The sequence below is a fragment of the Carlito syrichta genome, unplaced genomic scaffold (assembly GCF_000164805.1).
Source record: "Carlito syrichta isolate Samal-C Ts95f unplaced genomic scaffold, Tarsius_syrichta-2.0.1 Scaffold113587, whole genome shotgun sequence".
Lineage (NCBI taxonomy): Eukaryota > Metazoa > Chordata > Mammalia > Primates > Tarsiidae > Carlito > Carlito syrichta.
The window spans coordinates 511,310-525,971 of NW_007057683.1; the positions used below are offsets into that span (position 1 = coordinate 511,310).

General features: G+C 39.1%; 1 protein-coding gene across 1 annotated transcript in view; it reads left to right on the forward strand.

Annotated features, from left to right (window-relative positions):
* Positions 1-14,662, forward strand: part of LOC110596790 (serine/threonine-protein kinase Nek10-like) — a gene marked incomplete at its 3' end in the record, with an annotated part of 105,290 nt that overhangs the window by 65,904 nt on the left and 24,724 nt on the right. The window contains exons 10-11 of the mRNA XM_021719133.1: positions 10,185-10,214; positions 12,641-12,741. Of these exons, the coding sequence (XP_021574808.1) occupies positions 10,185-10,214; positions 12,641-12,741 (131 nt within the window). The remainder of the gene's footprint in view (positions 1-10,184; positions 10,215-12,640; positions 12,742-14,662) is intronic.

Consider the following 14,662-nt stretch of genomic DNA (forward strand, 5'->3'; position numbering starts at 1 on the left):
GTAGTGTGTGCCTGTATTTCTGGCTACTTGGAAGGCTGAGGCGGAAGGATCACCAGAGCCCAGTAGGTCAATGCTGGGGTGGCTGTGAGCATGCAACTGTGCTCCAGCCTGGGTGATGGAGTGACTCCAACTCAAAAAAAAAAAAAAAAGATAATCATCATTTGAACCTTCTGTGAACCCATAAACTTAAAATTTCTATTTTTTTATTTTAAAGATGTGCAGTACAGTTCAGGGTTAGGTATACAAATGTTCATTATGCAGGTACCCTTGTTGATGAGGTGTGCTCCTCCCTCCCCGGCAGTTTTTCTTAACTGCCAATCCTACCCCTTCCCCTTTGGCAGTTTCCCATACTGCCAATCCCTTTCTTATAGTATTATGATAATTGTACAAGGTTCACTTATGAGTGAGAACATATGGTACTCTGTTCTTTGTTTCTGTGATAGATCACTGAGTATGATAGACTCTAAATTCATCCAAGTTACTGTGAAGTCCATATGTTTGTCCTTCTTTATGGCTGCATAATATTTCATTGTATATATGTACCACATTTTTTTAATCCAGTCCAGTTTCGATGGGCAGCATGGTTGGTTCTATGTTTCTGCTATTGTGACTAGAGCTGCAGCAAGCATACGTGTGCAGATATCTTTTTGATAGAATGATTTGAGTTCCTCTGGGGGTATATCCCCAATAGGGAAATTGCTGGGTCATATGGAAAGTCAATTTCTAGTTCTTTCAGAAATTGCCACACTGTCTTCCAAAGTGGTTGTACTAGTTTGCATTCCCACCCTTTTATTTTTTTAAAGATATCCCCATCTTGATTTATTTATTTAACAATTTATTACTGAGTCCTTATCATATGCCAGGCTTGGTTCTAGGCATTAGCTGTACAGAAGTAAAAATACACAAAATGGACCAAAGCCCTGCCTTTTTAAAACATACTTAACAAATGACTAAATGAGAGTAAAAACAAGTAATCTATAAATTGAAGAAATACAGCTGGGAAGGGGGATAGAGATAGCAGGAAGCAGGGGGAAGATGGGTCTCCATTAAGAAAACAAAACCCGTCTGGGCTTGGTGACTCAGTCTGTAATCCCGTACCTTGGGAGGCCAAGGTGAGTGGATTGCCTGAGCCCGCGGGTTCGAGACCTGCCTGGGCAACTTGGCGAGACCTCAGCTCTACAATAAATCAAAAAAAAATTTAGCCGGGCATGGTAGCGCGCGCCTGTAGTTCCAGCTACTTGGAAGGCTGAAGCTGAAGGATTGCTGGAGCCCAGCAGGTCGAGGCTGCAGTGGCCGGGCCACTGCACTCCAGTCTGGGCAACAGAGTGAGACTCCAACTCAAAAAAAAAAAAGAAAGAAAGAAAGAAAGAAAGAAAACAAAAACCATTTGATCTGTTTCAATCAAGATTATTTGCCAAATACTGATGACAGTGCTGAGGAGCATACAAGCTTGTGAGGCAACTCAGAAATCAGCAACAGTTGGAAGCTGCTATTCCAATTAGGGAATTGCACAAAATGTGCCCAATATACCTCTTTCTGTTGGCTCAGTGTCAGGAGGACCCCAAATCACCTTAACTGCTAATTTGATGCCATTTCTGTGTCACCTATGGAAGCAGTCCTCCATTATGAAATAAGAACTTCAAACCCAAAGAGTCTATGGGACGTAAAAGTGAAATATCTATGAGTTGGACCCATACTCTTTCTGTGGTGGAGGGTCTTGCTTCAGGGTTGATGGCTGTGGACTTATCAGGCTAATGGTTGGGGTGGCTGTGGCGATTTCTCAAAATAAGACAATAATAATGAAGTTTGTTGCATTGATTGGCTCTTTCCTTTATAAATGATTCTCTGTAGCGTAAGATGCTGTTTGGGAGCATTTTACTCATAGTAGGACTTCTTTCAAAATTGTAGTCAATCTTCAAACCATGCTGCTGCTTTATCTACTAAGTTTATGAAATATTCTAAATTCTTTGTTGCCATTTTAATGGTGTTGATAGCATCTTCACCATCTCAAGATTCCATCTCAAGAAGGCAATTTCTTTGCTCATTCAGAAAAAGCAACTACTACTCCGATCAAGATTTATCATGAGGTTGTAGCAATTCAGTCACATCTTCAGGTTCCACTTTTAATTCTAGTTTTTCTGCTATTTCTGTCACATTTTCAGTCACTTCCTCATTGAAGCCTTGAACCCCTCATAGTCATCCATGAGGGTCAGAATCAACTTCTTCCAAGCTCCTGCTAATGCTGATATTTTGACCTCTCACGAGTCACTGATGTTTTTAATGGCACCTAGAATGAGAAATTCTTTCTAGGAAGTTTTCAATTTACTTTGCTCAGATCTGCCAGGGGAAGTATTATCTTTGACAGCCATAGCCATATGAAATGGGTTTCTGATATAGCAAGACCTGAAAGTCAGAATGATTCCCTGATCCATGGGCTGCAGGATGAATGCTGGGCTAGCCGACATGAAAACAACAATACTCTCCTTGGACATCTCCATCAGAGGTCTTGGATGACCAAGTCTATTGTCAACAAGCAGCAATATTTTAAAAGGAATTTCCTTTTTCTGGGCAGTAGGTCTCAACAAGGGGCTTCAAATATTCAGCAAACAGAAGTGCTGTCATTCAGGTTTTGTTTTTCCATTTCTAGAGCACAGGCAACATCGATTCTGCATAATTCTCAAAGGCTTTCAGAATGGTAAATGAGCATTGGCTTTAAATTAATCTGTATTCAGCTACATTAGACCCTAATAAGAAGCTTTTTCCTTTGAAACTTTGAAGCCAGGCATTGACTTCTCCCTAGCTATGAAAATTCCAGATGGTATATTCTTCCAAAACAAAAAAGACTGTTTTGTTTACATTGAAAATCTGTTAAGTGTAGCCACATTCATCAGTTATCTTAGCCAGATCTTCTGGATAAGCAGATCTTGTCCAGTTGCAACTTCTCCATTAGCACTTGCTAGTTCACCTTGAACTTTTATGTTTTGGATATGGCTTCTTTCCTTAAACCTCATGAGCCAACCTCTGCTAGCTTCCAACTTTTCTCCTGCAGTCTCCTCATCTCTCTCAGCTTTCATAGAGTTAAAGATGGTCAGAATCTTGTTCTAGGTTAGGCTTTGGCTTAAAGGAATGTTGTGACTAGTTTGATCTTCTACGCAGATCACTAAAACATTTTCCATATTGGCAATAAAGCTGTTTGCTTTCTTATCATCTGTATGTGAGTAGCACTTTTAATTTCCCTCCAGAACTTTGCCTTCACATCACAGCTTGGCTAATTGGGGCAAGAGGCCTAGCCTTCAGCCTGTCTGGGCTTTTGAATGTGCTTTCCTTACTAAGCTTGATCACGTCTAGCATTTGATTTGAAAGGGAGAGACATGTGATTCTTCCTTTCACGTGAACATTTAGAGGCCATTGTAGGGTTATTCATTGGCCTAATTTCAGTACTGTTATGTCTCAGAAAATAGGGAGGCCTGGTGGGGAGCTGGTTGGTGAAGTGATCAGAATGCACAAAACATTTATCAGTTAAGTTCACCTTCTGATATGAGTGTGGTTTGCAATGTCCCCAAGCACTCAGCACAGATCACTGTAACTGATATCATAATAATGGAAAAGCTTGAAATATTTCGAGAATTATCAAAGTGCGACAAAGAGACACAAAAGGAACAAATGCTGTTGGAAAAACAGCGCCGATAGCCTTGCTGGATATAAAGTTGCCACACACCTTTAATTTGTACAAATGAAACATCTTCAAAACGCGATAAAGTGAGGCTTAATAAAATGAAGTACGCCCATGTACATCTTCTGTATGTTCTCTGAGACCAGGTCCTTGAAAACTACTGATTAACAGATGCTGACCACAGTACAAACCCTTGTTTCTCTTTGCTATTGTGTTGAGAACAATGGAATAAGGAATCTAAAAGAGTGGGGTTTGGGAGGAGGTGACGGAAGAAGAAATGATTTTACAATATTAGACTTTTATTTTATTTTATTTTTGAGTTGGAGTCTCACTCTGTTGCCCAGGCTAGAGTGCAGTGGCACGCTCACGGCCACCAAAGCCTCAATCTGCAGGACTCAGGCGGTCCTTCTGCCTCAGCCTTCCAAGTAGCTGGAACTATAGGCACAGGCCACTACGCCCGGCTAATTTTTGATTTATTGTAAAGATGAGGTCTTGCCAAGTTGCCCAGTCTGGTCTCGAACCTACGGGCTCAGGCAATCCTCTCACCTTGGTCTCCCAAAGTGCTGGGATTTAGGCGTAAGCTACCGCGCCTGGCTAAGACTTTTAAACATTATAGTTTTATTTAAAATTATTATATTCTATTAAATATGTAAATAAATTACTTGGGTGATGATTGTAGCAAGTGTATAAAATAATTGAGTTAATGGAGAAAAGCATGACTTCCAAATTCCAAATTGCCATTATTAATGATTTTTAATAGCTTTAAAAATAGCTTGTATATTTACAAATACCCTTTGAACTGGTTTGTTGCACACACCAAATTGATTTGTTTGTACAACAAACCAATTTGAATATTGAGGATGGTGACAAGCAAGCCATTATTAATGAGGAATCTAGATATCAAGGACTTTAAGTTCATGCTGTCTTTTGCACACCAATTATCCCATCTTATATGTATGAATATCTAGCCAAATTGTTCCTTTATAGAAATGTAAGTACCAGCAACCTCCTGGAGTCCCCTCCCCTCCGGGAGCTTTACTGTCCTCTCAATAAATCTTGCTTTCTCAAAAAAAAAAAAAAAGAAAATTAAAAGAAATGTAAGTACCAACAGCCAAGAATCTATCCATGACTTGGCTCTTGCTTGGGAAACAGTCTAATTTTTTAGGACCTTTTAACCCACAAGGGTGTATTAATCACCGAATCAGTCATTAAACTTCTATTAATTCCTTTTCTTCAGGAAAAATGATGAAACAGTTACAGTGGTGGCCAAAATATTCTCTAATGGCTGCCGCAGCAGTCGAGTCTCCTGAAAGCAAGAGGCCTCCTCCTACTTTCTGAGCCACCTGCCTGTCCTGCATGACAGCTGAGACCTTGGTCATTCCCAATGGCCACCTCTCAGTATAGATTCAACACATTATTTGGGATGTTTTAGACAGTGTCAGCTTAAGATTTTCTATTTATTTAACTACCGATAATTTTGTATGTTGGAGTGCAAAAGCACAATTCTTAAAATTATTCCTTAGCAAGTGTCTGAGTTTTATTTAATCCATTGATGCTAGAACCAGGAGGAAGACAAAAGAACTGATTCCAAGAGCATTTGAAGAACAAGGATTTATAGATAAGAAAGAAGATCTGAAATAAGATTGCTACATTAAGCATAGGGCTGGTGAAATGTCTACAGGGCAATAAACCTTGTCATGTTTGTGATCAAGTTCTTGACTGGGTGTAAAATCACACCAATATATCAATTTCTGCTGGTTAACCTCTAACACTACAGAGTTGTAAACTGCCTGCACCTTTACTGGTGTAGATTGTTAGTTAAATATGCTGTGATATTACCCATTACAGGATATAAGACGTACTACATTGAAAGAGATTCAGGCAGATTTCAAGAGTGAAGGACTTCGAAGCACCCTTGCTTCTGTGGCCTTTATACAGCATGCCTCTTAAGTTTCAAATGAAAGGAAGTTCATTGCCTGATCACCCAGAAGGTCAAGGGAGCCGATGCTTGGAGTCAGCTTCCTGCCATCCTATGGGAAGCTCCACTGAGGGTGTGGGGCGGCAGGGGAGCTAAGCCCAGACTGCCAAGTCCCTTACTCACAATTTCTGCCTGTCTGATGGTAGAGCAGTCTGCTGGTTTGTGTTGGGAAGTGTCCCAGGACCCAGCCCCCTTGAGTCACCATCTTTGTCACTTCTCTCTCTTATGATGGAACGTCCTTCTCTTTACCTCTCAGCCTTAAGCTTCCATATTTTTGGACCCTGGTCCCCGTATGCAGATAGACAGTCACCACACACTCTAGATCGATTCCCCCCAAAAGTGTGTATTACCTCATTTCCCCTTAGTTTCTTTCCCATCTTTCCATGTGCCCATTTCAGATGAAGAAACCAAGGCCCGAGAAGTTGTGACTTGCTGAGAACTATGTCGCTGATGCTAGCAGGGAGAAAATTCAAGCTTTTGATTTCAGCTCTAGAACTCTTCTCAGGTGATCCCCTTTCCTGAAATACAGTCACCATATAGTTCCTCACCATTACGTGTGGGCTCTGCTGCCACTTCCTCTGTATATGCATACCATACCTTTCTTTTTTTGGATGCAACCTTTACTTAGCTGACTTTATCCTTTGCTGGACTGTACCTTCTACCAGGAAGTCACACTCAATACACCTTCCCTCACGCCCAGTGCCTGTCCTGTGCCTATTAAAAGCCTATGAATCCTTTATGGTCTTTGCAAATGTAACCTTTGCATTCATTCTTCATCCTGTTTCCGTGGTTCTCTAGGTGAACCTCCCACGAAACCCTTGCGAGCGCAACATCATTTGTTTAACTAGGGGCACAGGGATTGATTGCTAAACATTTGTAGAGCTGAACTACAATGAAGTTACTTTATTTTGTTTTACTCAAGTAAAGAGGCGAGAGTTAATCTGTATTGTGTTTTGACAGGACAGTTGTTCCAATATAGAAAAGCTCGTATGTGTTTTGGCCCCACTCATGAAAACAATATATTTTTTCCTTCTTCATAGACGCCCCACCCTTTCTTTTCTCCAATTGTCCAACAATTCTTAGTAGAGAGAATTTAGAGAAATAAAAAATTGAAATCATATCTTGATCAAATGAGAAAATACAGTGTAATCCACTTTTTTGTTGTTGTTCATTGTGCAGTAATTAACAACTTCAGGGTGTCTATTGTGAATAGTAGTTTCAACAGACTGGACATATAGTGTAAATCCTTACAGTTAGCACAAGTGCAAAATAGTATTTACATTCCTTCCCATCCTGAAAGATGATTTCTCTTCTTAAAAGGAGTGCTACTTCTTATATGATATTCTACCTATCCCCTTGATTTTCAATTTACTAACTATTTTTGGATAGCGACTAACTTGGCTATTTTATTGTGCTCTGAGACAATAAAGCAGACTATGGGGCACTGTGAGGCTACTCAGACTTAATGCTTCCAGTTCATTCCATGCATGTGTTTATCAAAAATAGTTAGTAAATTGAAAATCAAGGGGATAGTAGAATATTATGTTAAAAGTAGCACTCATTTTAAGAAGAGAAACCATCTTTGAGGGTAGGAAGGAATGTAGATACTATTTTGTATTTGTGGTAACTGGAAGGATTGTCCGTGGTCACACAGCCTTCTAGTGAAAGATTTAGAAAGGGAGCTGGGGGCCACTTAGCTCCCCTCTAGACTAAATCAATGTAATAGTGTTTTAGGGCCCATCTGGTTTCTTGACCCAGCACTTACTTGCTTTGTAATCTTGGTTGGGCAATTTAAAAAATCACCCTAAGGCTCAGTGTCTTAATCAGTTTGGGCTGCTTTAAAAAAATACCATAAACTGAGTGGCTTATAGAAAACAGAAATTTATTTCTCAGAGTTCTGAATATTAGATGTCCAAGATCAAGGTGTTGGCAAGTTTGGTGTCTGGTGAGGGCCTACTTCCTGGTCCATAAAGGCCTTCTTCTAACTGGGTTCTCCTATGGTGGAAGAAGCCACCAAACTTCCCTGGCCTTTTTTATATGGCACTGACCCCATCCATAAGGGCTCTGCCCCATGACCCCATCACTTTCCAACAGCACTGCCTCCCAGTGCCGTTCATCTTCAGGGGTAGAGTTTTAGCATAAGAATTTTGGCTGTACGTAAGCCTTTGGCACCATAGCACTCAATCTCCTCATCTGTAAAATGGGAATTAAAACAGCTACCCTTCACAATGGTTGTGTGGATTAGATGAGACTAAATGTGTAAAATGCTTTCCGGTGTTGTATCAAGTCCATGCTAAGAATCATTGCTCTTCCTCCAGGTTCTCTCCTAACACTCCAAAAGGAAGGAAAAATAGAATAAAATAAAAGACTATAGTGTCATGCTTGCCACAGAGTAAGCTAGCAAATATAAATATTTTTGACACTTTTAAGTAAATTGCCTCTCATAAGGAATTTTGTAGTTTCCGAGTTTTAAAACTCTAGACAAATTTATTATTTTAATAAAAACTATAAAAGAATACAAAGTATTCTAGTATTCTAAACTTTGATTTTATTTAAATTTCAAGGACCCCAAGTATCATATATATATTTTTTCCAGTAGGAAATACCACATAGATATGAATTATGGGCATATTATGTATGACCGACATTACACTTGAACTATGATCAGGCTTACTGATGTCTTTTTAAGAAAAATAGTGTTTTAATAAAATCTTAACACAGAACTGTTAATATAAATATATACTGCATTTTTCTTGGTGAGTAGTTGGGAAATATAGTATTTTCAGTGAGCGAATCTGAATGAATTTTGAGAGACAATGCTTTTAAGCTGGCTAAAATGATGTGGCTAACATTTACCACTGACTGGGTAGTTACTGATCTTTAAAGGAAGAATAAAAATAAAAAGATATTTATTTGGATTTTTATTAGTTTTGTTTTTCTAACGTTAATAAGGGCTGAATAAGATACATTTCTGGGTAAGAGAATATAAAAAGGCTGTGAGGATTTAATCAGGTAGAAAATGAAAAAGAATTCTTCTCATACCCAGGATTAGCCAACGTTGTCCAGGAAATCAAGAGAGTTTGCAAATGTGACAGCTAGACTTCCCACCCATCATTTCCAGTGTCAAGTCTCTTTTCAATCCTAACTCATGCTACAGTTTGGTAATCCTCTCAGAACACCCAGTAGTGCTGAACTGGTAATGGGATCCCAGCTTGCCTCAATAACAGTACTTGAGAGATACCTGAGAGAATGCTCTGGCCATAACTGAGATAAAAATGACCTTTAGTCTAGGCGGTGGGTGTGGAAAACGCCCTTTAAATGGAAGAGAAAGAACAGATTAGGTGAAAATACTTTTAACATAAAAAATGCAATAAAAAACATTCAGAATATGTAAAAAGCATTTACAAATAAATAAGAACAAAGAAGCCTAGGATACAAGCAAGAAGCTCAGCAGATAAGTACAATGACCTCACTAGTATTCAGTTAAACACAAAGTAGAAACATCAATCAGATTGCCACAACTGAAAAATGTAATATATGTAGTGTTGCTCGAGATGTAGAAAAATGAATTCTTTTGGTCACAATGTGTTGCAATTCAGCCACTTTAAAATGTATTTGTTAGAGTAAGTCAATGGTTATAGAGAATGGGCTGGAAACGTATGATGACAGAAAAGAATCTCCATGACAGACTGAGTGAAAAAATAAATCATAGAACAGTTTATACGGTGTGATGTATTGCCTTTTGTTTAAAAAGAAAGGAAGGGAAGAGAAGAAGGGTGGAAAGGAGAGATAGAGGAATGAAGAGAAAGACAGAGAAAGGGAGGCAAAGAGGGGGAAAGAGTACTACTATAGATTTTCTGTAATAGTAGCTTTCAAACTCTTGGAAATAACTGCCGACAGGCCACACGTTTTATATCTTGACTGCACCCTCACAACGCATTCTGGACTTTTTTCTTTTTATTTCAAGAGCTTTAGGGGGTACAAATAGTTTTTGGTTACATGGATGCATTGTATAATGGCAAAGAAGTGTGGTCTTTAAGTGCACCCACCACCCCTGCCTGTGCACAATTCTGACATTTTTTTGATCTAGTTTCCAATTCATTCCAGTCAATTTTTCAAAATGCTAGCCATGACCCATTAAATAGATTTCAGGACTCAGTTATAGTTCAAAGAATATTGTTTGTGGCATACACATATCTAAGTAAATAAATAGAGAAGGACTGGAAAGCACCACACCACTCTGACAATGATGGGGAGGTGACTGTGATGGGTGATGGTTCCAGGGAGCCTTGAGACTCGTTTGTATTGCTAATGATTTTTTGTTTGTTTACTTGTTTTCACAAGGGCATCTGAAACTAAACATTTAAAAAATTTTTTTTTATATAGTAAGCAATCTCATTATTTTCAGAAGTCACTTGGATTAAGGGGTAGTGGTCAAAGGGTCATAAGGAAAATAATTTTTAAGTTAAATTGCATAGCTGATTAGTCCAGAGGGCAGACACTCTAGCTAACTCTCTCTGTTTTTGTATTTAGGGCCACAGATGAGCACATTCTTGTGGCAAGGTAGAGTCAAACTTATGTGATATCAACTCAAAATGTCATCACAAACTTAAGAACTCTCTGCCATGCTGTGAGATAACTTGTTACCTATGAACGTTACATCTACAAATCAAAAACATAAAGCAGTTAATATAAAAGTGATCCAAACCCAAGCCCTCTTTGAAAAAATGCAAAGTCTATCTCTCTGTAGCAACATCAACTTGGCCACGTAACACAGTGTCTAGTTTCAGAAATGGTTCTAGTCAAATGAGTCGTAACATTTTAAGAATTATTTCTGAAAGGAACACCACTGTAGACAATATGGCATGTATACATTTGGCCACCCATACAGTCTGGTGCAGACAATGCCAGGTCTCTGTTTTCTACTTTAGAACTACAGTCATTCTTTCTGATTCACCTTGACATTTGTACTCTAAGGGTAATTTATTAAACCTCTTCTTAATGATCAAATAATTGACACATAAGAGGAGTTACACACAGTGTCCAGAGGAAATAGATTCTTTAAATTCCAAAATTTGCTGGGCTCGGTGGCTCAGCCTGTAATCCTGCGCCTTTGGGAGGCTGAGGTGAGTGGATTGCCTAAGCCCGCGGGTTCGAGACCCACCTGGGTAGTGAGACCTCATCTCTACAATTAAAAAAAAAAAAAAAAAAATCAGCCGGGCACGGTAGCGTATGCCTGTAATTCCGGCTACTTGGAAGGCTGAGGCAGAAGGCTCGCCGGAGCCCAGCAGGTTGAGGCTGCGGTGGCCAGGAGCAGCCATTGCACTCCAGTCTGGGCGACAGAGTGAGACTCCAACTCAAAAAAAAAAAAAAAAAAAAAAAAATTCCAAAATTTAAACAGGGTATTAATTACACAACTAGAATTGAATTATTTCTTGTACTAATTTCTAACTAACTCAATAAAGGTATCCACAATATTTCTTTAAATGTTTATTTTTTTTGCATTTTGTGTCTTAAATATAAATGTTCATATGCTTATAATAAAACAAGTTGACTCCTTTAAGCTATCACATGAAATTTTCTCTTTAAATGTCTTGTAAACAAAATATTTATGGTAAAATATGCACACTTTCTCAGAAAGCACTTATATAAGAATCATTTTTTGGGAAATCTTAGCTGTTGCTAAAGCAATGATTCTGTTCCTATTTAATTCCATAGAAGCACCATGTTGAGTGAAGGGGAGAAAAAGATCTTTGGGACTTCTTAAAAACTTTTATTTTGTAAAAAATGAAAATTGGCAAGAGAAATATTTTTGCAGAGAGCTTGCTCTAGGTTAAGGGAAGGAAGGGAAAGAGAAGGAAGAGGGATAAAGGAAAGGAAGATAATACACATTCCATATCCAAGGTCTCCTTTCATTTTCTTGGCAGTCTCCAGTGTGGTTCTGTAGATGAAAGAAGGCATAGGTGGCTTAGTCCTAACCTAGAGAATAAAGCCATTCCTTTCAATAGCTTTATATTCCTTAGACTAGGAGTGAACCATTTTTCTCCATGGCATAGGAAGCCGATTAGGCAACTTCATATACAGTTGGGCACCAAATGAGCCTGAAACTGTGAAGATGGTGTGGCTCTATGGTGAGAATTCAGAGTAAATTTTGAATGTTCCCTGGGTAAACCTGGAGAAAAATCCAGGTGAAAATTACAATTTGTGATAATCAAGCGTTTGAAAGTTACTTAATTCTAGCTAATAGAATGTTTGTTTTTGTAATTGCCTATTCAGTAATAAAATTAGTTTTAAAATATATGTATATGCATTTTCTTTTAGTTGGAGTCTCATTTTGTCACCTAGATTGGAGTGCAATGGCACAATCATGGCTCATCACAGCTTTGACCTTCTGGGCTCAGGCGATTCTTCTTCCTCAGCCTCTCAAGTAGCTGGAACTACAGGCACATATCACCATGCTGGCTAATTTTTTGTAGAGACAAGTTCTTGATATGTTGCCTAGGCTGGTCTCAAACTCCTGGGTTCGAGCAATCCTCTTGCCTCAGCCTCCCAAAGTGCTAGGACTATAGGAGTGAACCTGCACATTGGCAGTTTTAAAATATATTATTGAGGGCATAAATATTTAAAAGCATGATAGTCTTTTAATTATACAGGTTTGAAACCTGGCTTTTCAGTGGCCACAGTATCTAAGGCACCACTGACGCACTGATGGTTGCCTGCTGTAATTGCAATCTATATATGTAAGAGATAAGCAGTCTTTCAAATGTTGTGTCTAGTAGCATCAAGATGTTACTTAGAAGTCTGAGAGATAAAGGGAAGGTATTGTTTATTCCATATCATAAAATATTGAAGTGTTACAGGGTCTCTGCATACTGTGTCATTGGCAGGGTGAGGTCTTTGCTTTACAATTTTTTGTCAATTTTAATTCATTTTTCCACTAATATAATTTTTGAAAGAACTTGACTAACTGTAGAATCTATCACCCGCAGCGTCTGCAGGAATTGCTGTGTCCCAGAGGAAAGTCCGTCAGATCAGTGATCCTATTCAGCAGATACTGATTCAGCTGCACAAAATTATCTACATCACACAGGTCAGTGTTTTAGCTTTTGATTTCCTTTTCATCTTTAAAGTAAGTTTGGTGCTAGTATTGCTGAAGAATTGCTTTGTGGGACCTTTGGTTAGAGTGAATACTTGCTTTCATTCTCTCCAATGACATATATGTGGGAACACTTTGGTTTAGCAGCAAAACTGGGAGGGTAGAAGAATGAAAACCAAATATATCAGATTTTCCCTGTGAATCCTAACCAGCTTTCACTGTTGATGCTCAGTCAAAAATAACCTGATCACAAATGGCACTTCAACACAAATGGCACTTCAGTGTAGGAGTGAAGTGGAGACAGAGTTGGGCTTCGTTGCCCATAAGCAACTTTACTATAGAAAAGGAAGAGAGATACAGTGTCCACTCTTTAATCCTGAGGATGCTGGGAAACCAGAACCTTTCGGAGGGTGAAAGCCAAAACCACACATTATTTGTAAATTCCAGTAACTGCTAGGCACTGAGAAAAATCAGGCATAACTCTGACTACTAGTGATAAACAACTTGAATGCTTATTGACCTTTGGTAAATGTGTTGAAACCTGGCTTTTCAATGGCCACAGTATCTAAGGTACCACTGACTCCTGATGGCCGCCTACTGTAATTGCAAGCAAGTTATGTAAGCAATAAGCAGTCTTTCAAATGTTATGTCAAGTGGCATCATGATGTTACTTATAAGTGTGAGGAGTAAAGGGAAGGTGTTGTTTATTTCATATAAAATATTGAAGTATTACAAGGTCTCTTACTATCTCATTGGCAGGGTGAAGTCTTTGTCGGAATTTTAATTCATTTTTCTGTTAGTATAATTTTTGAAAGAGAACTTGACTAATAAAAGGGAAATTTTTGTTGACAAAGAAGTGTAGACATTTGGACATGATTTCAACTGTATATCTTATGTAGTTTGCTCATTCATTCACTCATTTGACACGTGATTATTAGGTGCCTACTATGTGCCAGACACTATCAGACACTACTCTAAGAACTTGAGATGTATCAGTGAGTAAAACTTATACACATTCCCTCACTGTAAGATTCAAAGAGCCAGGAGGTAGAAGTGGAGGAGTGGGTGGGCATGCAATCAGCTACCAATTGTGGCCATGTCAATTGTACATGCAGGTCCTGAAAACAAATATCACAAGGTCAATGGATGAACTGGACCCACTGTCAGTAAAACTTGGGCTAATACTCCATCTATCACCTGACTACCTTCCCTAAAACAAAGCCAAAAAAATTTTTTTTGATTGATGTACCACAGCGACATTATAACACTCTAGGAATTAGTGTCAATTTACTAGCAATGTCTAGTATTTCCCAAAAGCCTGTGCATTTTCTTTTCCCCAGTAAACAGTCACTAGTAAATGGTTTCAAGGCTCTTTGGGGAAGGCTTGGAGGAAAATTTGTAGTGTGTACTTGTAGCAATGCTTTAGGGTCTTTCCTCAGTGGGTCTCGGCTTCCCTATTAATCAAGGGGCTTTGGGTCTCTGAATTGACTTATGTCTGGAAACTGTGGCAATGGCAGCTCAGGGCAGGTTTTTGTCTGCCAGCCCTAGAGTTTATTTTCCATTAAACAGATCAAGGAATACTCTAGTAGGCAGGCCATCTATTTCTTTTCCAGGAACACCCTAATCCATTAACCACCAGCAAAGATCTCTGTGGCCCAAGGCTAACAGGACACCCTGCAACCCTTCATGGGAAATGATCCCAGCTCATCACTGGCGGTCTGACAAGGGTACGTTGGAATCATGTGTCCTTCAGTGCCGTACCTGGTCTACAAATGAGAGTGACCACAGAGATTTTCAAAGATGCTCGTGCCCCTACCCCCTTCTCAAGTGTATTTCTCGATGCCTTAGTGAACTGAGTGGCTCTTAGATGTTTTTGCTTTACGTGGTTGGGGAGTGGGTGTGCATGTCAGGCTTG